This window comes from Synchiropus splendidus, chromosome 7 (genome assembly GCF_027744825.2).
Source record: "Synchiropus splendidus isolate RoL2022-P1 chromosome 7, RoL_Sspl_1.0, whole genome shotgun sequence".
NCBI lineage: Eukaryota > Metazoa > Chordata > Actinopteri > Syngnathiformes > Callionymidae > Synchiropus > Synchiropus splendidus.
The window spans coordinates 11,911,394-11,933,669 of NC_071340.1; the positions used below are offsets into that span (position 1 = coordinate 11,911,394).

Below are 22,276 nucleotides of genomic sequence, written 5' to 3' on the forward strand. Positions count from 1 at the left end.
TTTGACAAGAAAATGTGTGAAAGTTTTATCCATGTCATTGCCCCCTCACTCACAAACAAGACTTCCTTTACTTAGTAACTAAAGCTTATCTGAATAAGTGCCCACCACATATTGACAGCTTTGTATGACACAGGTGTCATACAAAGCTCAATGTGTGAGTATTGTAGTTTTGTGTGTATTTCTTTTCTATTCTGAACTACAGAGACTTGAAAACAATCTCATTTAAACTGACATCCCTGAGTAAGCAACTCCTGGACTTACAACTTTGTAGCTTAAAAGTAAGCCTGGCTACACGTTCATGAAAACGACTGTTTGGTTTTGGTAATGCATTTTTCCTAACACTGACATGAGGATAAATGAGCTGTCGAAGACAAACAAAGCACTTTCTCCCATCGCGAGAAAACTGGCGAGCAGCTGGGCTTTGTAGTTGTAAAAATATGCCAACTTCAAACGCTGAACAGATTAGATGCGAAGAAGAGTCAGAAATGAAGCTTTCAAACTTTCAAATACATGTTGTACATAAATGTCCGATCTGAGGAAGCAACTCATGAATTATTAACAATGTTGTTTTGACATATGTAATATGATTATGAGATGTCGTGTGAGAGTCACAAGTAGGTTCACCTAGTATTTAAATAGCGTATGACACACATGCTCTTTCATTTGTTCTTGCCATGATTCAGTGGCATAATTCATACAAGTGTTTGTTTTTTTTTATAACACAATGCGACATTCTATGCTAATTGTAACACTTTTTAACAGTACATTTTGTTGCAGTACATCTTGCATATTTACCACAGGCGGAACTCGACCAATCAGATGACTGGATAAAGCAACCACACATAATCCCTACAATAAAACCAGTGTGCACCGTGGACATCGGGTGAACTTAATATAGCAACATTTCCAGGCTGTCAACACTATGATAAACAATGTTGAGTGACAAGCAGCAACACACTGTGTGGCCACAGTCACATGACGATTGGTTTCTTTTGGCCATTCATGAGCCTGCTGTTTTTTTTCCAGTCAAGTTTTCCGGCATTCAGGTAAGTTCTGAGAGGAGGCTCAGTTAGAGGCAGCAGTTATTGAAGTGGAAATCTCGGCACAGTAAATGGTTATCCAGAACACCACAAAAAGATATAGTTCTGTGTGAAATTGTCAACAATTTGTGAAAGATTTGCTTAAATATGCTCAGCTTATTCAGTTCGCCAACTGACAAAAACATCAAAGACCAATTGACAGAGACTCAGGGGAGTGGAAACCACAACAAATGTGCTGGTTCATTCATTCAATCATTCATTTTGTGGGTGACAGAAGCTAAAGCTTGTCCTCACATTTTACAGCAGAGTGACACAACGAAATGCGAATATTTGACTTTCAAAATGTATACAACTTTGCGTTGTTATGTAACCACGGACAGCTCTGATTTGTGGGCCTTTATATTTGAAACCCTGCCTTTTAGAGGTTTTGCCCCAGAGAGGAACCTTTTTTTATTTTTTTTTCTCCCCCTGTCCACAAAGATGAAGATAAATCGATAGAACCCGGTGTGACTTTGTAGTCAAATTATACAAGTACAGGTTCTGCATGAAAGCTTTGTGCAACACACCTGTGTAAAACAGAGTGGAAAGTCATGTTCTCATTCCAACCAATGCACTAAAGATTTTATGTTGCACTTCAATGGCGGGGTTAGGACCCTTTTTGTCTGCTCTACTAATGGTACACTGGCAAAGCTGCAGGGAGTGAATCATCAAAATCTCTGCTTTGACCTGTATATAATTTAAGATCACACAGAGGCAGCAAAATAATCTCATCTGACGGACAACTGATTTGGAGCTCAGGTAATGACATTTATATTGTTCATTAAGGTGAAGGTAGTTTATAAGTGTCTCAGTTTTATACGTTAGTATTGACACTATATTCGGTCTACAGTGTAACTTCAATTAAATTCATCAGCATCATCGTTGACAATAGAAGGCCGAAGATTATTTATTTTTTATTTATTTTTTTTAACACTAACACTCAGGAAATGAGACTGAGGAAATGAGAAATGATGTATTATCAATTTAAATATTAAAGATTGATGATCTCAGTTTATCATTTCACATATCTGGCTGGTGTATCAGTTGCACTTCCACTTTTGTAGCCAATTCTCTTCTATGTGAATGAACTTTTTAATTTTCGTAGGTCGTGATGCTGATGTGCGAGAGACGTGACAACATTTTTGGCGCAATATATAATCGTGAATTTGGCAGTGAATGAATCACATGTACTTAAAGATCTTGAAGGCCACTTAAAATGGCTTGGCGGGCCACTTTTGGCCCTCAGGCCTCGAGTTGCGTACAAGTTCCTTCACCTCCAACTCACCTGCCTGCATCAAACCCTGGAAAAATGCGACTCTATAGCTTTACAGACACAAACACATAGCCGTGCCACCTATCGCTAATGGCTAATGTTCGGTGTTACAAGATGACAGGAAGAAGTGTGTGTGTGTGTGTGTGTGTGTGGAGGGGTTCAGTTTGGCGTCGGGACGGGATTTGCTTTAATTATTCACATTCTTGTTGGATCCTTTGAAGACAATAAGAGTTCTGTCAGGAATAAACCTCCAAACAAGTTTCACACTCGCCATATTTTCAGCCTGTGTTTGTGCTTATCCCCCCCCTCAATGCTGATGTGAATTTCACTTTATATTCTGCTTTGTAGCGCCGGGCATCACAGCTGGATTGAGCTACAACCTCACTGTGCATTTTTGTTTTTGCTCTGCGAGATTTTGGGTCGTGAGTTGCAGCATGCATTGTGCGGAAATTGAAAGCCATCCTTCCTAATCCTTTGGCATTTGAATATAGAGCGGAGAAGATGAAGGCTCACATATAGTACAATGGGGAATGAAGCAAAACGTGCAACAACAACAACAAACCAAGGTTCACACCCTGACACCAAAAAAACAAGAGGGCAGAACCGAACTAGTGATGTATGTAGTTTTCATTTGCAATGTAGCCTTTCGATATGGATCATCGGAAGAGATAACCTTGGGACAGTGGGTGGGATTAAGAGACACATAGAGGGAATGGTGTTAAGAAAAATAAAATGTGAGGCGAGAAGGTTGACAACCCATGTGGATGTGATGAATGAGGACATGAAGAGGGTAGGTGAGAGTGGAGGAGGCTGACCTGCTTTAGCAACCCTGAAGGCAGACCTGGGCAAAGGGCCGGCATGGTACAGATTTCTGTTCCAGCCAGTCAAGCGCACAGTTTAACCAATGGTCTTTCAGTAGAAGCAAGCGACCGATCGCAGTCTTAAAACACCTGGTGAAAAGGTGTCCACCTGATTGTCAGTTACGGGAGACAGTATCCTGCTTGGCCTGAAACTACACACTTCCCTGCCATTACATTTAATGCCTGTTACAAATAAAAGAAAACCAACTCAAGAAAAACACAATCAGTCAGTAATCGCAAAGCATTTTTTACCTCAAACGATCAAACAATTACTGTTCAACAATGGCCTGCTACACAACACTTCAGCGAGTGTGGAGACAGAATCCTCTTGTGCACACACACATCAGTTCCAGTCATCTTGCATTGATCCCAACAAGCCGGATCATTTTATAGAGTGCGGCTGCAGGAAAGGTGAAACACCTTTGAGGAACTCCAGGTTATTCCATGGAGACTTCCCAGTCGGACAACACTTAAACATCATTTATCAAACACATTTCTCCTGATAGGAAATCAAAACACCAACAAGACCCAAATCAAACGATTACACAGCGAAAGCCCGGTCGCTGACGCCTTGTTTTTTTCAGCCATTTAATCTTGGGAGAGATTTTCAGGTGACTTCCGAAAGAATATTTATTTTCTTCAGTAACATTTGGCAGGAAACAAGTTGAAACGTAGCAGAGTCCTTGCAGGATCGGCTAACTTGATCAACGTCAGGTTGAATTTAGAAAGCAATACATTGCCGTGCAAGAAATGCAACTTTGAAAATAACTTAAAATATTGAAGGCTTTCTTGTTTTTCTTCACTGATTGTTGACCAGATGTGATGCGAAAGAGAGGTGGACACCAGCTCACTCACAGCTCTGACTGCTACAGTTAGTAAGGGTTTAAACAGGACCAACTCCTGGAGGCCAGAGCGCCGTGTTTGTCCGCATCCTCCTCACTCATGCTCCTGTCAGCATACGCTGATCGATGTGGCTGTTCAATTCATACAATAAACCTAACACCGACATGTGACAGCTTGACACCTGAGCAGACAGAGAAGATTGATGTGAAGGCAGCAATATTCCTCAGCAGAACATTTATAGACACTTTTTTTTTTCCGCAATGCATGACATGCATTTAAGAGTTTACCTTGATGTGTAATGTTTATAGCATGTTCATGAAGCAAAGCGTCCAACTATCCCCGGAATTTTGACTGATGAAACAAAATATCTCTCATAAGCATTTTTGATGACCGTAATTTCCAGACTATAAGCCACTACTTTTTTTTCTTACGGTCTGAACCCTGCAGCTCATACAATGACACAGATTTTTACAGGCTAGAGAGCGCCATACCGCCAAAACATTGAACCTTGTCACATCAAAATCGCTGAAATCAAAGGCACAGTTTTATTTACCTTAAAGTGATAAAAATTAACTGTTTTCACCAGCGTGTCCGCAGCTCCACCAACAGAGCCGATCTCCTGGAGGACCGGAGACAAGAAGCAGCGGCTGCGACCGGCACTTTAATGCATATAAAAGATGTGAGGAACATGGGCAAGTTTGTTTCATGAGCTGGACCCCATTTTAAAAACTACTTTAGAAGCGGTCCTCGTGCATTTTTAAGCACCACAGACCTTTCTACGGCGCAGACAGCACCACTGCACCCGCGTCTTATCGACTAGTGCGGCTTATGTATGAAGAAGATCGATGTTCCTTCTTAAATTTAGTGGGTGCGGCTAATATTCCGGTGTGCTCGATAGTCTGGAATCTTCTTTCCCACTCGAGTTGCCACAGCAAGTCAGCCTCCTTCACCTCAATCTATCCCGACTAGCCGTTGAAAGTGGACTTTAGCGTCTTATTTTTGACGATAAATGGGGGGAGCATCATGTATAAGCATCTGGATATGCCACGGAAGGCGGAGCATGTGCTTCAATTGAAAGCCAACAGGCAACGCTGAGGGCTGCCTTCACAAAAGTCCATTGTCTCAACATCAATATATTACGCCATGGGAGTGAGAACGTGTCACGTGTCTCCCTAGTCACACTGATCATCTTCATATGGTCAACTACCACATCCATATCCAGTTGTCTCCCTCTTTTCCTTTTACTATCCACCTCCCTCGCCAATCTTCTTCATCCTCTCCACCTGTCCAAACTTCACCAAACTTCCCCACGAGAGCTGTCCCTCTGATATACTCATTTCTACTCTCATCCTTTCTCGTCACTCGCACTGACAACCTCACTATCTCCATCTTTCACACAGTGACATATGAGCTATATTGCGACCGCGGGGTTGGTTCATAGAGCAGTTTGGTTTGTGTGCACCACAACATCTAAAAGCAGTCTGTTGGCTGCGGGGTCAGATATCCAAGTGTAATACAACCACTTGCACACGACCACCATCTTCGCCTTATCAAAAATGCATGAGTGAAAAATGTCCATTGGGAGGGCAATTATTAATGAAAGCAATGTGGGAAAAGTCTGTTTAGCGATCATAGAGAAATCACAGGAACAGGAAGGACTCTTCAAGGATATTACTTCATGGTCGACCAATGACATGGGAAATATACTCTGTTTCTTGCACATTTCCTTGTTCTGTTTCATTTTACCACTGAGTGACTGTGAATCTAGTGGATTCGTGTCGAGTGGATAGTTGATGGGTGGCAAAAATAAAACATTCAAAATTCAGTCTGGAGTAATTCTGTGACTTTCAACAAACCACCAAAAACTAATTAAAATGTGACAATGAGTTGGGTTTCCGGCGAGAGCCTCACTTCTGATTAATTTATCACTTCACTTTAAGAATCATGTTTGCCAGGAGAGATTACTTTGCTGGGAAGCCAGCATGGATTCCACTGCCCAGTCAGTTCACTTTTAATTTAACACCAACGTCAATCTGCGGCTCTGGGAAAGAATTAAAATCCCAGGCTCGGGTTTTGTCAGATTTTGAGAAACGAATATGTGTACGCTGAGTTACAAGACGTAGCTCTGGATTTACCGATCGATCTACGTTCCCACCCTCACCTATGGTCACGAGCTTTGGGTAGTGACCGAAAGGATGAGATCGCGGATACAAGCGGCTGAGATGAGTTTCCTCTGCAGGGTGGCTGGGCGCACCCTTAGTGATAGGGTGAGGAGTTCAGTCATCCGGGAGGAGCTCGGGGTGGAGCCGCTGCTCCTCCACATCGAGAGGAACCAGTTGAGGTGGCTCGGGCATCTGATCCGGATGCCCCCTGGACGCCTCCCTGGGGAGGTGTTCCGGGCATGTCCTACCGGGAGGAGACCCCGGGGAAGACCCAGGACTCGCTGGAGAGATTATGTCTCCGGTCTGGCCAGGGAACGCCTCGGGATCCCCCGGGAAGAGCTGGAGGAGGTTTGTGCGGACCGGGAAGTTTGGGCTTCCTTGCTCCGAATGCTGCCTCCACGACCCGACCCCGGATAAGCGGCAGAAGAAGCAAGCAAGCAAATATGTGTATGGTTAATGCAGAGTAAACAGGATTCATGCCGAACTGTGTGGATGAGAGAGAGAGAGAGAGGGAGAAAACATGACGTATAATCATCGGTGCATGTATTTTGTTTTGCTAAGTAATCACAATGAAACCACAGGAGTCAAGTGTACATTCAGTATTTCCCCCCTGAACTGTTAAATTCTGGCCGGCACTACTTCAGATGAGATATGACATGCAGCAAGTTCCTGGAGAAAAATCAATCATAGCTTTGGTGCCCAGGCTGCAAGCTGCAGTAATTAATGTTACATTGCTCAGCCTGAACTTGACATCATTCTCGACTTTGCCCTGGAGAATGGCAAAATAGCTGTCACTGCCTCTGCGAGTTGGCTAAGTCTGTCGTTTTTAAGTGTGAAACAAATGGAAACACCAAGCTCTGTAACTAATGCTGACTCATCTAGCAGTGATGACAACAGGCTCTGGCACACATTTTGGAGAGTTTTACAGCTTCACTACTGAGGCGGCGGTTCGTCTTCATTTGTTGGCATCTTACACTACATCTGGGCCCCACTGTATGAGGAGATCTTTCGTTTTCATGCTTCAAATAATACATCAATAACGTAAGTGTGAAAACGTTTACGTAGCCCTGACATTTCAACAATGTGCACAAAATAACAAAAAAAAAGTTAAATAAAATAGTCAGACATTAACCCATGCATGAATGACGGACAGGCTTCTAAGTGACTGACCAATAGGGATTTAAGAAAATGTTGATTTGCCCAAATATTGCGATACTTGATAGCACGGTACTATTATATTATAGTTGCGTCCCTGTTTCTCCATGCTTTTATTTTTGTGATTCTCGGTTGTTCTTTCGTTTCCGTTTCCTGTTCTCTCTGCAGCTTTCAGAGCGACACAGCTGGCATGCATTTGATCATCAGACTTTCCACAACTCGACACCAGCTTGTGTCGCCAGATGGTTTCTTTTCGTTCCAATGGTAAACTCTCCCAAGACTTCTCTCCCTCATTTAAGCTCCCCTCGAATATTCTAAAGTTTTGTGCTTGCTTGATTTCCTTCTCAGCCACTTCCTCAGTTCTCATTCTCCTTGCTTCATTTCTACTTTCATTTTCCTTCTCCGGAAGATTTCCACGTGCGAGTATTTTGTAGATCTCACTTTTTGTTTTCTCATTGATATAGTTATTTCCTCGTGAGTGTGTTTGTTTTCCACCATCAAGCTTTTACATTATTTGGGCCTCGCGAGTATCTTCCGAGTGCGCTTGTGTTCTCCCCGTTTTATTTGGCATGATTATAAAAAACTTCATCTTAAATCATTTATTTAATCTGGTCTCCATGCCGGCTGTCGTCCAGCACTCATTTGCACCTGGGTCCGACCTCAGACAGCCATGACAATTATCTTGATATTTTATATCGGATATATGAATATTTATTACATAAATTCCTGCATGCGGCTGGCAGCGGCTGCATTTACAACGTGTTTAATGCTCGCTTTTTCTTTCTGTACACTGGCTTTATTTTGTTAGCTAGTCATTCCTCAGATGGATTGCGGAATTGAACTGAAAGTCTGACAAACTCTATTGTACTGCAATATCTGATTTTCCCCCTCAGAATGATGCCTCTTATTACGATATATTTCTGAACTTCGCAGTATAGCTCAATGTATTGTATCGCCACTTCCGTATCAGGATGTGTATCGTATTGCAAGCTACCTGCCAATAGATGGCCCTACTGGCCAAAAACCATTAAAACTGGAAAATAAAAAATGTCTAATAAAAACATTGTATTTAAGTCAAGTACATTTTTATACTTATTTATTCATTATTAGTTTTTTTCTGTGCTGTAGGTCAGAAACAACAGTTTGGTTGCCGGGCACAAGTGTGAACTGCAGGCATGTCAGACAACAAAGGAGAGTTGATAAAGGTGCAGAGACAAGAGTCATTTTCTTCACTCTCAGGTTCTCTGCTTCCTAGTGTGATGCTTTGTTCCTACATCCAAATAATGATCTTTATAAGAAGGATCAAGTACGGTTTCAATGACGTTCAGAGGATCTCGATAGATCTCTGTCTAACCAGTGTTGACAGAGTCTAAACAGATCATTGTTTTCACTCCATGATCCGCTGCAATTAAAGGAATAGCGTCGGCTGCAGCGGCATTAGAGGAGCAGGTCTCAGCAGTTCAAAGGAGGGCAGGAGAGGGATTATAACCCACTGTCGCGGCGTGGTGAGCTTGCAAACAGCGCTGTAAGCAACCAGAGCTGTGCAGCATCTAGTCAGTGTAACATAGAGAAACACATTGGCAGATGCAATCCTGTAATTTCAGCATGACTTTTGAAATGTGCTGCAGAAGTGTGAGCTACATCAAGACAATTTGTGCTGTCCACAGTTTTGCCTGCGTCATCACAACATCCGGTTTCCGTCATAGAGTTTCAGTGCTTAAAGTCTTTAAGGCAGAACATTTTCAGTGCATCCCTACTAAAAATGCAAGTATTTGTGTGTTTTTGAAAGTGAAACTTATTTTTTCCAATTTACCCAAAAGCTTTTGAAAGACAGAGAATGCAGATAGTTCCTTCAACACCATGAACACACAACTGCAAGGAAGATTGATTTGTGGCTGCACTGTTTTCTCACAAAATATATGATAAAATGCTTTTATAGACTGTTGACACAAATCCCACTGGGAGGAAAGTGATAAAATCATAGTTTGATAGATGGCCCAGAACAGAAATGCGCCAACACAAGAAACTTGAAAGCCATTAGTGTTTAACAGACAACACGTCAAAACCAAAGGCGTCTCTGGATAATACCTGTCTCGCGCGTTTTTTCCTCCCTCTCTCTTATCTGCACTTCTTACAAATCCCACTGGTTTTCTTTTTCAAACTCTCCACTTTTGCTATCCTCTCATCTTCCAATTCGCTTGTTTGTCCAGCCGGTGATCTCCTCAAGTGTTTCATTTATTTATTTATTTTTTTGTGTGTATATGTATTGTGTATCTATATTAATATTTGAATGTAAATTTAACTGTTCTTCCTAATATTTGTTCCACTAATGAAGATATTCTTACTTGCGTAATCTATGTTGTACATTATGCCAAACTCTCACCCAGCACCACCAGAATCCAGACAGACCTGTCCAAGTGAGAAGGCTTCTGAGCCAAAACAGGCTTGTACCTTGCTCAAGGACAACCATCCAGTAATCTGATTTATGGTGAACGTGAGACTTGCGGGTACAACTTCTTACTCCCAGGGAAATTCCTTATATGCTTAATGATTGCTGTTGATACCTGTTTTCTTTTGTACACTTTTCAAAGTGAAATCCCATGAATAGTAAAACCTCTATTTCGGGGCATGGTTTTATGTTCAGGACAGTGGTTGTAAACTCTTTCCACAGTCCAGCACTTAAAAAAATGCCATGCAGAGGATCAATATATGATAAATTTAATATTTATTTTTAACTAACTATTCAGGCTGGAGCCTCAAGATCTTGCCGTGGGGAGAATACAGATAAGACAATAGAACTGAACATTGAAGCTTCCTATCACGGTTTGTGTGGACCAGTTCCATGTGCGGCAGGTTATCACATCGCGAACATCAGGTTAGCCATCTCCCGCCAAATATTAAAATGTGGTTAATTTAAAATCAATTTTAAACCATTAAAACATGGCCTGGGATTAATTCATGGATATATTTGTTTTTAATTTTATAATCTGTGTATTAAAAGCTATTAATTCCACACAATAGTTCAGTCAATGGGATGTTTTGACAATACATATTTTAAATATTTAACTTTCACTATGCTTCTGGTCGTTGTTCCCGCTCAGTTTTTTCATTATTCCAGACCACACAGACAAAATCCTTTTACAAAAAACAGACATGTGTGTCCTCAGCTCTGCTTTTGCCAGGTACTACCACCAGCCAATTTCCCCCGTCGTCTGTTCCTCACTCTATTCTTCTTTTTTAATCATAGCAACGTGGAACTTCCTTCCTTCCGCCTGCTTTTCTCTTCCATTCACCTTCAGTGACCCCTCAACTCTGTTATCCTCCCTTGTCTCATCCTTCTCTCTGGCTGTCTGACACTCAGACAATGTTCTGACTAAAAGGTGTGAAGGAGGAACTAAGTGCTTTATCCTGTCTATAAACAAGTCCTTTATGCCTGCATGGCTTCCAGCCTGTTTGGCTTGAGGGATACGTCTGCAGAGATTTATCCATGGCTCAATCTTTAGGGTCTCGAGTAGGCATTCTTTTGCAACTTGCTTTGGCACAGAGAGTGAAAGGCAGCAGTCACTGCCTGATCCAGATATGATAATCAGATATTCTTCAAACAGTGTGAGGGTCAAATTCAGTGCAAGCATACAAAAGGTGGCAGATCATTTGTCCGGTTTACAGTACATTTCAGCAGCCAACCAACCGGTCCAAACCACTTGGAACCATGAACTAAATTCGATGATTTGCATTTGCTTCGAAGCCAACAGCCTCTATTAAAACACTACAGAGACATGCCAATATGTTAGATAAGTGGTGATGATCACTAAATAAGCTACAACTTATTCGCTTGTTACATAACGTACAGGCCTGCAGTTCAATCAATGATATTTCAAGTGCTATAAAAGGTATCGCATTACACCGATATAATGAATGTGGGGCAATGACAGTGAGTAAAATAATAAAAACATAATACTATTGGATCAGTTCATGAATGAATACTTTGCTATACACTAGAAACAACTGCAGTTTAAATATCAAATGTAAATGTAAAGCTTGAAATCAAACAAACCAAATATTAGTGAATGGATCAACAGCTGGAATTCTGACATATTTTTGCAAGAATAACAACCTGGTCCAAATCACTGCAGATAAGTGGAACATCAATGTGTTATTTTTTCGTAGTACTGAGGCAATGTTATCGTAGCAAATGAACGGCAATAAAGTAAAAAAAAAAAAACAGCACTCTATGTGGCAGTGAAAGATTTTAAACAAAAAGAGGGTCACAAACTTGCGTCGGAACTATAGCATCAAGGCTGAATGGTCCATTAAAACAAGAGTGGTTCAACGCAAATATGTTAGCTTGCTCAAGAGTTTAATAAAACCGAAAGCAAATATGAGATGGAAACAGAAGTGAGGCTTGATGTCCCCTACAGGGGACATTTCACTGGCGACCACTTGAACCCAACCTTGTGTAACAGATATACCTTTTTAAGAGTGAAAAGGACAAAAACATCAATGTTTCATCCCCTGAAATAAGGTCTCTGGCGGTCAGCTGCAGGGATCTTAAACACTTCATAGCGGAAGTACTGTATAGAATGGGAGCTGCTGAGGTGCATCACATGGAAACAAAACAAGATAGACTGCGTATATGTGTGCAGCAACAAAGCCTGAGGACCTGCACGTGTCCTTTGAGTTTGTACGTCTTCTTTCCACGACATCGGTTCTTCGGGCATCTCACCTGAGACTTTACACGGATCAACAATTTGTCAAGTAACTGGGTAGCCTGAGCCATCGCCATGGCAACTCTGCCGGCCTGATTGAGGGTCTGTCTAACGGGCTTCAACCATCAGCCAGAATGATGCCTATAATCATTTCCCAACTGATAGATGTGACACGACAGGGCAAAACTCAGCTGAGGAATCGAGGAAGACATTGCACTGCTCGGACTTGAAGTTACAGTTTATTTATCACTCCTGTTACAAAACAGTAACTCAAAGCCACAGAGCGCAAGATAGATGTATTTAATGAAGAAGAGACTTTCTTTTTATGGACACTTCAGTCATCAGTGACCAGTGATGGGCAGACTTTTATGGAGTGGAGCTACATAGATGAAGCACAACTTGCCGAAACTTGCTGGTGATTTAGCTCGGTTCACTTCATCGCTATTTGTGTGAATATGCCCTGGCTTCAAAGTAAAATTTCACTGGTAACAGAAAATATATTTTTCTCCCAGAAATGACACACATTTATTTAAGTTTCCGATGATGTTTCACACTCTCCACAACTGTGTAACCGACTGTACTCCTCAAGGTGGCTACAGTAGTGGCCTCCAACTACGGTAGCCTCGGGAGGACATGTGAAAAATGTCACTTTTAGTTATGAAATTTATCCAGGGGCAGAATTATCGTTCAGCCAAAACTGTATGTAGTTTTATAAGCTACAGGTCTTCTCCTTGAATCATAAGCATCAATCCACAAAAAACGAAACAAAACAAATAGCAAGTCCATTTTAGGAAATGTTTATTCATTATTTTGTATTCATTAAACTTTTAACTTTCTAATGTGCTGATGTAATGGCTATCCTTGTGCTGCATGTTATTCCTCTGGCTGCCATGTTAAATGGTTATGAGTTGATGCGTGAAAGAACCAAGTGTCCTGTGTCTTAAATATGCCATATAAATAAGGTATAATTATAGTCATAATTATATTCGCACCAAGATCCAGAATCACAAAGCTTCATTAGGCTTTTTTAGGTTGGTCACATGATATATTTATTATTATTTTCTATGCACTGCTCTGTTATTACTATCATTAAATGAGTCACGTATCTGGGTGGTGCAGTATAATATACCACATGTTGAGGGGTAGTAATTTTTCAAAACAATCATACTCATTATGTTGAAGAAAACTACCGGTGAGCCCCTGAAAAACAACCTGTATTCATTTGTCACAATGGATGCTGAAGGATTTGTTTCATTTATCTCATTTCAATTCAATAGAATTGACACTATATACACTATATAGTTAGTTTTTCATTAGTAAAATCCTCTCGATAATACAGAGCAGGAAGTTAGTCAAGTGGAACAAACTATTTCACCTCAACTTCAGAAGTGATTGACCTGGCCTCTTGTCTCTGCTTCTGACATCTTTTCAGGTGTCCATCCAGCACCCTAAACATACATTGAGCTTCCATGTGATAGTCACAGTGGACTCTCACAAGTGTTTCAGAGGGGGAAAGGTTTTGGGCTGTAAACAAAAATAATTTGAGCCATCGAATAAAAACTCTGAAAGTTTGATTTGCATTAGTGTATTGCTAAATACATGCATTTTACTTAAATCCTGTCGACACAGATGGGTGAAAATTGAATCAATAATTCAGATGAATTTCTGTAGACAGTTAACTGAGTTGAAGGACAGATTTCCCTGCAGCTCCTCAACCAGGCAGAATATCTCCCTGGGATATTTCCATCCACTGTGAAGGACCGTCTTTGTGTATCTGGAGTGCAAATGTTGGCAGTGAACAAGGTCAGTGCGCAGTAGGAGCAGGAAGGAAACCTTTCAATGAAGATGCACTTTTCACATCAATTCAAATCACACTTCCTGTCAGCCATCCAATCGACAGGCCATCCACAACCTGAGCGTGCGCTCACACACACGCTCAGACCACGAGAAGTCAGATCGAGTCTGGACTCCGTCACCCACAAACCAGCATCATATGAGGCTGCTTTCTTCTTCAATGTCAGTGTTACCATGGATACCCTTGCACATACACACACACACACCGCGGCTTCAGTTTGCGAGGAGTGAATTGATGTAATTCATCACGGAATGGAGACAAGACAATAATGAGAAGGAAACAAAAACTGTAATGGAGTGAAAAGTTTTGTATTTTCACGACTGCGGACAGGAAAATGAACCTCGATGGAGAAGAGGGGTGTCGGAGTATTAGGGAGGCCAGCTGGCCTTAATACATTAGTGCGCCGGTGTGTGTGTGCTGCTCTCTTGTTGGGCTTTTTGAATAATGAGTGAATTAAGGAATATTGGCATTCGGTGGGCGGCTGCCAGAGTGATGGAACGTCCTCAAAGTTTGAGGGGTCTTTTGTCTCTGAGTTATTTATGCTTACGAAGCTGAGAATGCAAAGCAGAAAGATGCAGCGACCAAAGAGCAGAGGGAAAGCATCACAACATTGGAGACATTTTGGTGGAGCCGATTGATTTCTACTACTTTGGATCCAACACCTCAATGTGGTCAAAAGGGAGGGGTCCATTTGAAACTGACCATTTGAAAATTTGAGTCAGAATCTGAATTGTGAATTCCTTCTCTGGAACCATAAGTTTATGTTGTGTTTATTAAACTTCAACTTTCAATATAAATACAATTCATTATATATATATATATATATATATCAAAGAAAGCTGTTTTAACTTTAACTTTCCATTCATTTACCAGTCATTTCACTTCTAAATATGACACGTACTTGCGATTTGTCACGTATGTTTCTCGCGACACTATCCACTCCAGTCAGCCCCAAGTGGAGTGGAGGACATCATCACGCTCCCCTGGACAAGCTGGTGAGAATCTTTTTTTTTCTGATTTCTCCAGTGCTTTCAACACCACCCGTCCGACTCCACTGGGTGAGAAGCTGACAGCGATGAAGGTGGATTCCTCCCTCGTGACCTGGATTGTGGACTGTTTGACTGGCAGACCGCAGTATGTAAGATTGAAACACTCTGTCTGCCAGAGGTGTCACACAGGGGACTGTCCTGACTTCACTCCTTTTCACCTCCTACACCACTGACTAAAGAATCTTCGCCACATCCAAAAGTATGACGACCCTGGAGTGGCTGGGTAAAGTAGTGTGGGTGAAGGATTTTACGACACTTGGACCCATAGCTGCAGGGTGGGGACTATCATGAAAAGCATTTTCCCTCTGGGGCGTCAGTGCAAACCCCCTGGTGTGAACTGGAACATATATAAGCTATGTACAGCCAGAAACACTAAATTCTTGGTCATAATTGCCTTGCCAGAAAAAATATAAATGCCATCACAATACTTAAATACTCAAGAAAGAAAGACGTGTCACAATTAGTTATAAGGTAAAAAATGATGTCCACACTAAGTGACAATTTCCAAGAAATGTTGGATCTGGTGAAATATGGTTCTCATGGTGAAATAATGAAAATATCAATGCTTATTATTATTTATCAAGTAATAACGCTATTACTAAGCAGCATTACCAATAAGGAAATGACATTTTCCGATCCATTAGCTTCACTCTCAACAGAGTACAGTGCAGAAAACTGTGTCAGTTCCACCAAAGCGTTTCCAATTTATTTTGTAACACGCCCATACAATCTATGAAAATTCATGAGTCAGACTGTGATCCTCCAGTAACAAACCTGTGAATGTGATATTGTTTCGTGTAATTGCATAAATACCTCCTCATGGACATCAGAACCAGCTGACAAAAAAGCAGAAAAAAAGACCTCTTTTGCTCTCAGCAGGACTGTACATCCTTATGCAGCTCCCCAGATGCTGCCTCTAGTGTTGTCACAGCTGGTCAACAGTCCCCATCTCTTGTTCTTCATCTCATCTTTGACACCAACCTCCTGGATATCTCCGCTCATTAAATGTTTTCTTCACTCGCCTGACACTCTCTTGACCTGCCTTTTCTCATCTGCACTGTTTCTTGACTCACATTTGTCAGCCATCTTTCTCCTCTTTCCTCCGGCTATAGCCAAACGTCCATCAAAACCTCGAGTCATAACCTCCCTGGATTGACGGAGTTAAAAATGCACTTTTATTGGAAACAGTTTTGGAGATATCTACTTCGATGCAGCTATAAATATTTTAGCGCTTTGAGTGAAAACCTCTTCAGATAGGATCAATTTTCTCCAGACTTTACCTTGGAACCGTGGGACTATTAATGGTTGCTTCTTGATATCGCTGCCAAACAAAAACATGAGGAGGCAACACAGCAGTCATGGTGCCATGGTTCACTCCCGAAGGAGTTACTACTACATTAACCGCTGAACTATTCGCCCTCGATTGGGAACTAAAATCACAAGGTAACTGAGTGCAATTTATTATTTTTTCTTATATTACTGCGCAGTTATTTAGATCCTTCCAAAATTCCCACGTAGGCTGAAAAATCCACCCAGTTTTATCTTTGCCAGGAATGTGTTTCCGAACTTTTGGGACAGCACATTCAACAGCGTCAGCAAGCAACTTGACACAGCATTAACTAATGACTCACGAGGAGTCAAGCCTCTTGGTGGAGAATGTGAGAGCAAAACTTTTGTCTCAAATCTCTGACATCTTGTGTCTGTCTCTCACAAAAAATAGGAGTTTGTGTGGAAGCACCAAGCAGATACTTCAGCTAATTCAAAAAATGTTGTGTTGTTTTTCTTTCTCCTTTTTTCCTCAACTCTTTCAGAGCTGGAATGGAAAGTGTTAATGGGGTCCAAATTAAAGAAAAGGAACAAGATTATGTGGCTTCATTTCACACAAAACACTAGAGGAATTAAGTAAATTAGCTGAAATTGACATTTTACATGTTGCTCGTAACAGGTTTGTAAGCAAAAAGAAACTCCATAATCACAGCGAGGAAGCAGGTCAGCGAGATGGTGAGCTAAGTGAATCATTCTTTCACAACTTATTTGCAAAAACTTCAGTTGTTAAGTAAATTAAAGCAACTTGTCTAAAAGATAAGAAGAAAAACAATTGAAATAAAAAACACATTGTTATCATGTCTTTGTTTTTTGTGGGTACATTTCACTGAAATCTAAAGATCCAAAACAAATGGCGAACCTTAAGCAGGACCTAACACTTAACTTGAACATCAATTCAATTTTAGTGACTCAGATTGAGTCCTTTATTTAATTTTATTTAATTTTACTATTTAATTTGATTTGGGTCTCAATCTCATTTTACGCCGGAGATATTGTCCATCTGCTATGACCATCACTGAGGCAGATGAAAGACACTTCCCACAAGGACGTATTCCAAATCTCCAGTAGAAAAACTTACAATCTGCATCCAAGAGACGAGGAGCCTTTTTGTTTCAGGAGGCGTAACGTCTCATTTTTGCCAAGAAGCAACACGAAGATGAAGACTGAAAATGAAAACACCGCAAATATGCAGCGTTTGTACAGTATGGAGAATTGTTGTCTGGACAAATGTTTACCTTGGAATTTTCAAATCTGAGGAAAGTCCAATGACACTATGCATGTACTTTTGTTGTTTTTCTTTTTTTGTTTTTTGTGTTTTTTTTTTAACTCTGATATAAATAGGAGATTAGTGTCCTGGGGAAATAGCTAACCATTATTTAATAAGTGAAATTATTATTGATGCCACCAGTTTGTTTCAAACCTCCCAGAAGGAACTCAGGAAGTGAACCTCTTCCACCTTAACTTGGCACTCGCTGTTTGCGAGTCTGGCACTTGAATGCAGCCGTGCACAGATGAAGATGGACACAGTTGATGTTCTGGCCAGGTGAGCACTTCAGCAGACGAGAACAATGAGAGACAGACAGTCACTTCGCTTGCCAGTAAACGGCACAAAAGGACAGCGAGGGAAAAGAGAAACCAGTGGCCCAACTGGCACAGAAATGATGGGGACATTCTTCACATGAATACAAACGTGGCAAAATGGAGACGTATTCACTGTGCCACCCACAAGTTTGGATGAACCAACAACGCTCTCAGTCGCCTGTGGGAATTCATACGGTGACTGAAAGGATCATGAAAAGCCATAAAACAGCGAGTGTAAGTTTCAAGGAAACAATTGTAAACAGTAACCTATTTTTCTTTCTGGTATACTTTTCCAATGAGCAGTTAAGCTTCTCTCTGAATCTCAAAGTAGTTCATCCACAAGCATGCCACCTTTTAATCTCCAAAGAGAAATGTAGGAACTTCAAACGGCCAGAAAAAGAAACAGCTGGGTTCAGGAACATGCTGCTATCCAGGGCTGGTTGTTTAAAGGAAAAAAAATCCCACTGCTTCCTGCCCTGCGTGCATCTGCTGCATGTTGCACTTCATTTTATTTTCTACGGAGACACTGGAAACGCTGGATACCAACTGTCATTGAACCAACAGGCCTTGTCTGACAATAGAAGCACTCCGGCTCCACTTCAAGGGATGACTGTTGCTCTGCCAAGCAGTATCGTGGCAGACCTCAAATCAAAGCAAAAGTCCTATCAAGGTTGTTAGACGTAGACTTGGACGTGAACAAAACAGTCACCTCCACGCCCTCAATCTGGACAACAACAGACCCGGATACTGATTCGCAGTCTTTGACGAAACCTTGGTGACGTCTGAAATGAAATTCATTTTTCTGTGCATCCTCTATCATTCGTATCATCTACCGCAGTCCTTCTGAATTGTTTTTTGTTGCAAATAGTATCATTAGTCTATATTTTTTTTATATTATTGATACTTATTATTCATATAAGTGCACCTCTGCATAACACTGGATCCCTGTTAATATTAAAGAAATGAAAAAAATAATAATATATGGCAACTTACAAAAAAGAATAACTTTACAAACATTGTTTTTGTCTGAAACAGAAAAGACTTAAAGCGCATCACTTTGCCTGAAAAAAAATAAAAAAAGTGCAATTACACTTTATTCTAGTATGGCAAAAAAGTACGTTCCTCAAGGTCACATGCGCTCCCCCAGCATCGCTCCCCACTGTTTGAGTTATATAAAGATTCCTGGACCAGTTTGAGTCGTACCCATTTTGTCTAGCGTCATACGTTTGAATATTCTCCGCCCACAAATCTCTGCTGGACTGAGGGAGGATTTGGCCAACAACTATCACTCACACTAGGTTATTAAAAGACATATTCCAGCTCTGCATTGTTGTCAAAAACGGTACAATATACAATATAAAATAATGTAATACTTTTCTTCAAAACCAGTAGTTTTGTTTTGGCTACTGGGTTGAACAAATAATGGTGGATATAATCCCACATTGCTGGGTAATGATCACTTCATCATCCCATTTGACACTAAAGAAGTGAAGCCTTCAGCTCACGGCTTCATGTTTCTCTGCTGAGAGTTATAGGTAAATCAAACATTAAATTATGCCATGCCGTCGAACAACAAGGGATGCTTCCATTTTTACGCTCAAATTATTTACTTGATTTTGGTTGTAGTTTTTCAAAAATCCTTCATTTTCCTTCATCTACATCTTGAGATGTTACCGCTATTTCCAGACTATAATAAGCCTCTACTTTATTCCACATGTTCCGAACTCAAACAACGATGCAGCTAATATATGGATTTTTACCGCAAACAGGTCATGTGACCAACATATTAAGCCTCATCGTATCAGACCAGTGAAACTGCAGGCATTTTTTGATATATATTTAAGCATTCTATGCACTAGTGCTGGGTCGGTGAGGTTTCATGAAACAGTGTCCTGATTTTCAGAGGCCACCAGATGGCACTGTTTTCTGTATAAGGTTTACATTTGGACAACTACTTCAATGAAACCTCACACCATTTCTAAACCCAAACTGTTTCATGATACCTCATCTGCCCATCACTATATGTGTATTCCCAGCAACTTCTCCAGTGTTCCCATAGCTCCGCCTCCACTGCTTGTCTCAGGAATTACTGGGTGAAAGACATGAGCAAACTGAAACTAAAACAGGAACAGCATGTTTGTTGTGTGGGTGTGGCTTATATCCAGGTGCGCTCAATACCCCAGAAACTTTGCAAGATGGATTTTCAACAACTAGTGGACACCATTGTTCACAAACAACTCAACAAACATGACTCAAAAACCACCAATCACTAAAATTGAATCAATAGCCTCACAGGAAATTTAAAACTAATTCAACCATGGTCTAAAAAAAGAAGAGACTGAGATCGAATCACATGGTTTTCTATTAAAGAAAGAAAAAAGTCAAATCTAAGCCAATCGAAAAAGTAGATGCCTCATCTGTTTCTCAAGTGCGTGTAAGTGGGTCAATGGACATTTGACATGGTACAGTACCTTCCTGCACTGCCTGGAAGGGGTTGTTCCCATCGACAAACTCGACAGAGATGGTGATCTTCTCCGTCTCCAAGATCTCGTTGTTGAGGTTGAGATCTGCCACAGCAAGGCGAAAGACCTCGTCATCCTTTCGTGCTGACTCATCAAAGATCGCCCCTGTTGAAGAAGGAAGAAAGGCACAGTGTTAAATAACTTATTCATCACGAGGCCGAACATCTTTCACATGATGAGGAGTGACATTATAAGCCTCTATGGAGAGAACATGCAACCTCATGCAGAAGAGGGTCAGGTTAGCCACCTTGGAACGTTTTACTGACACATAGAATGCAATAAAACTAAGAAAAATATCAAATCACATTGTAGGTGAGGGTTGAATTTTAAACAGCATTATGTTTTCATGGACGTTGTTATAACTGGCATAGTCTGACTCACGTTCCAGAATCTCTCTTCAGTTTTTAGCAAAAGGCAAAACTGCCATCCAAAATAAAGAAAAACGTGTATTGATTCTACATGGCACGAAACCCCCCCGATGACTGTCACGAGGAAAAACTGAATTTTACAAATGCAAGGTTGGCAATATTTTGCCACCGCGTATTTGCAGTCTTGTCTCCTCAGCTACTATCCACGGCTTGTGACCTAAGGTAAGAGAAAACTGGTACGTTGAGCACTCTGTTTTTATCAGGCCTCCTTAACGTCATCTTGACGAAGACTACTCCAGTCCACGTGTCACTCTTGAGCAAGATCACAAGCTACTTGAAGTCCGTCACCTGGGGCAGAGTCTTGGAAGGGAATTCCTTTTGCTTCTCATCGACTTTTTCCGTATTGCTTCAACCATTTCAGTGACAGTCAGAGACTCAAACTAGGCCACTTCATCAACTCAGGAAACTACCCTCTCGCCCTGGCTGCAACCCCAAATTACACCTGTGAAGTGTGAAAACTTCACTTCATCAGAGCATCTTCAAGAAGCACCTTGTTCAAGAAGGCAGGAGTGACTTGAGGATTTATGGAAGCTCCTCAATTCAAAACAAACAAATAATTATCAGGCCTTATCTTGGCAAAATAATCCAATGAAGATTTCCGGAGAACAGTTGAAACGTCCTGCTTTATTTGCTTTTTATTGTCCTTCAACTGGACGCCTGTTGTCAGCCCACTGTAGAAATGACAGCGTCTCACACCACGCCAGTCCACGTCCATACTCAGACTGTTGAATTACTTGAGTTCAGAATTCCCAACGCGAAGCACCATACTCAATAGTTAGCTGGTTTTGGATAGAGGTGAAGAAAGTATGCGTGGAGATGTGTTTTGACAGTTCATCTTAATATGATGTAATTGTGCACGCAGATGAATGCAGTGACTCGTGTGTGTTCTGAATATTTATGTCCCATTAGGGAAGGCACAACACCTTCATTTTGAATAGTTCCCTCCTGATAAAACAAAAAACTCATGCTGCTTATCGCCCTCTTTACATGGACATGGCTGATGCTTATCTTAACACACCTGACACTGAGGCCGGCGTGTTCAAACCAAGAAATGCAGTTATACACAACTTAGTTGTGTTGTTGCCATAGTGTGTGGGTAAATGTGTGTCAAGCACTTAACATGCACCTTATTCTTCATGTGTTTGGGTAGCATTTAGAGATATTTAATAAGGTTGTATAACTGTTGGGTACATTCTATGACAATATGAATTCAGAAAATTTAAAAGGAAGTTACAAGCACTATCTAAACTAACTAAATGATGAATGTTATTCAAGATGAATGATACTCTCTCTTTGTCAGATGTCTCTGCTTAATGGAGTTTTGCGCTGCAGTGTAGTACTTTAATGTACCATGAGGTACTGCTGCACAGTAGTTAAAAGTCATGAATTATTGAATGACAAAATATGCCTTAGATCAATTCACTACTTTGCATCATT

At 41.0% G+C, this 22,276-nt stretch overlaps 1 protein-coding gene across 7 annotated transcripts in view; it reads right to left on the bottom strand.

Annotated features, from left to right (window-relative positions):
* The window catches only part of grid2 (glutamate receptor, ionotropic, delta 2), a 410,310-nt gene that overhangs the window by 314,346 nt on the left and 73,688 nt on the right, over positions 1-22,276 (bottom strand). For all 7 annotated transcript variants that reach the window (XR_008415513.1, XM_053869669.1, XM_053869670.1 and 4 more), the window contains exon 2: positions 20,361-20,516. Coding sequence is in view for 6 of the 7 variants with exons in the window: in XM_053869669.1 (XP_053725644.1) it covers positions 20,361-20,516 (156 nt within the window). In the remaining variant the exon portion in view is untranslated. The remainder of the gene's footprint in view (positions 1-20,360; positions 20,517-22,276) is intronic.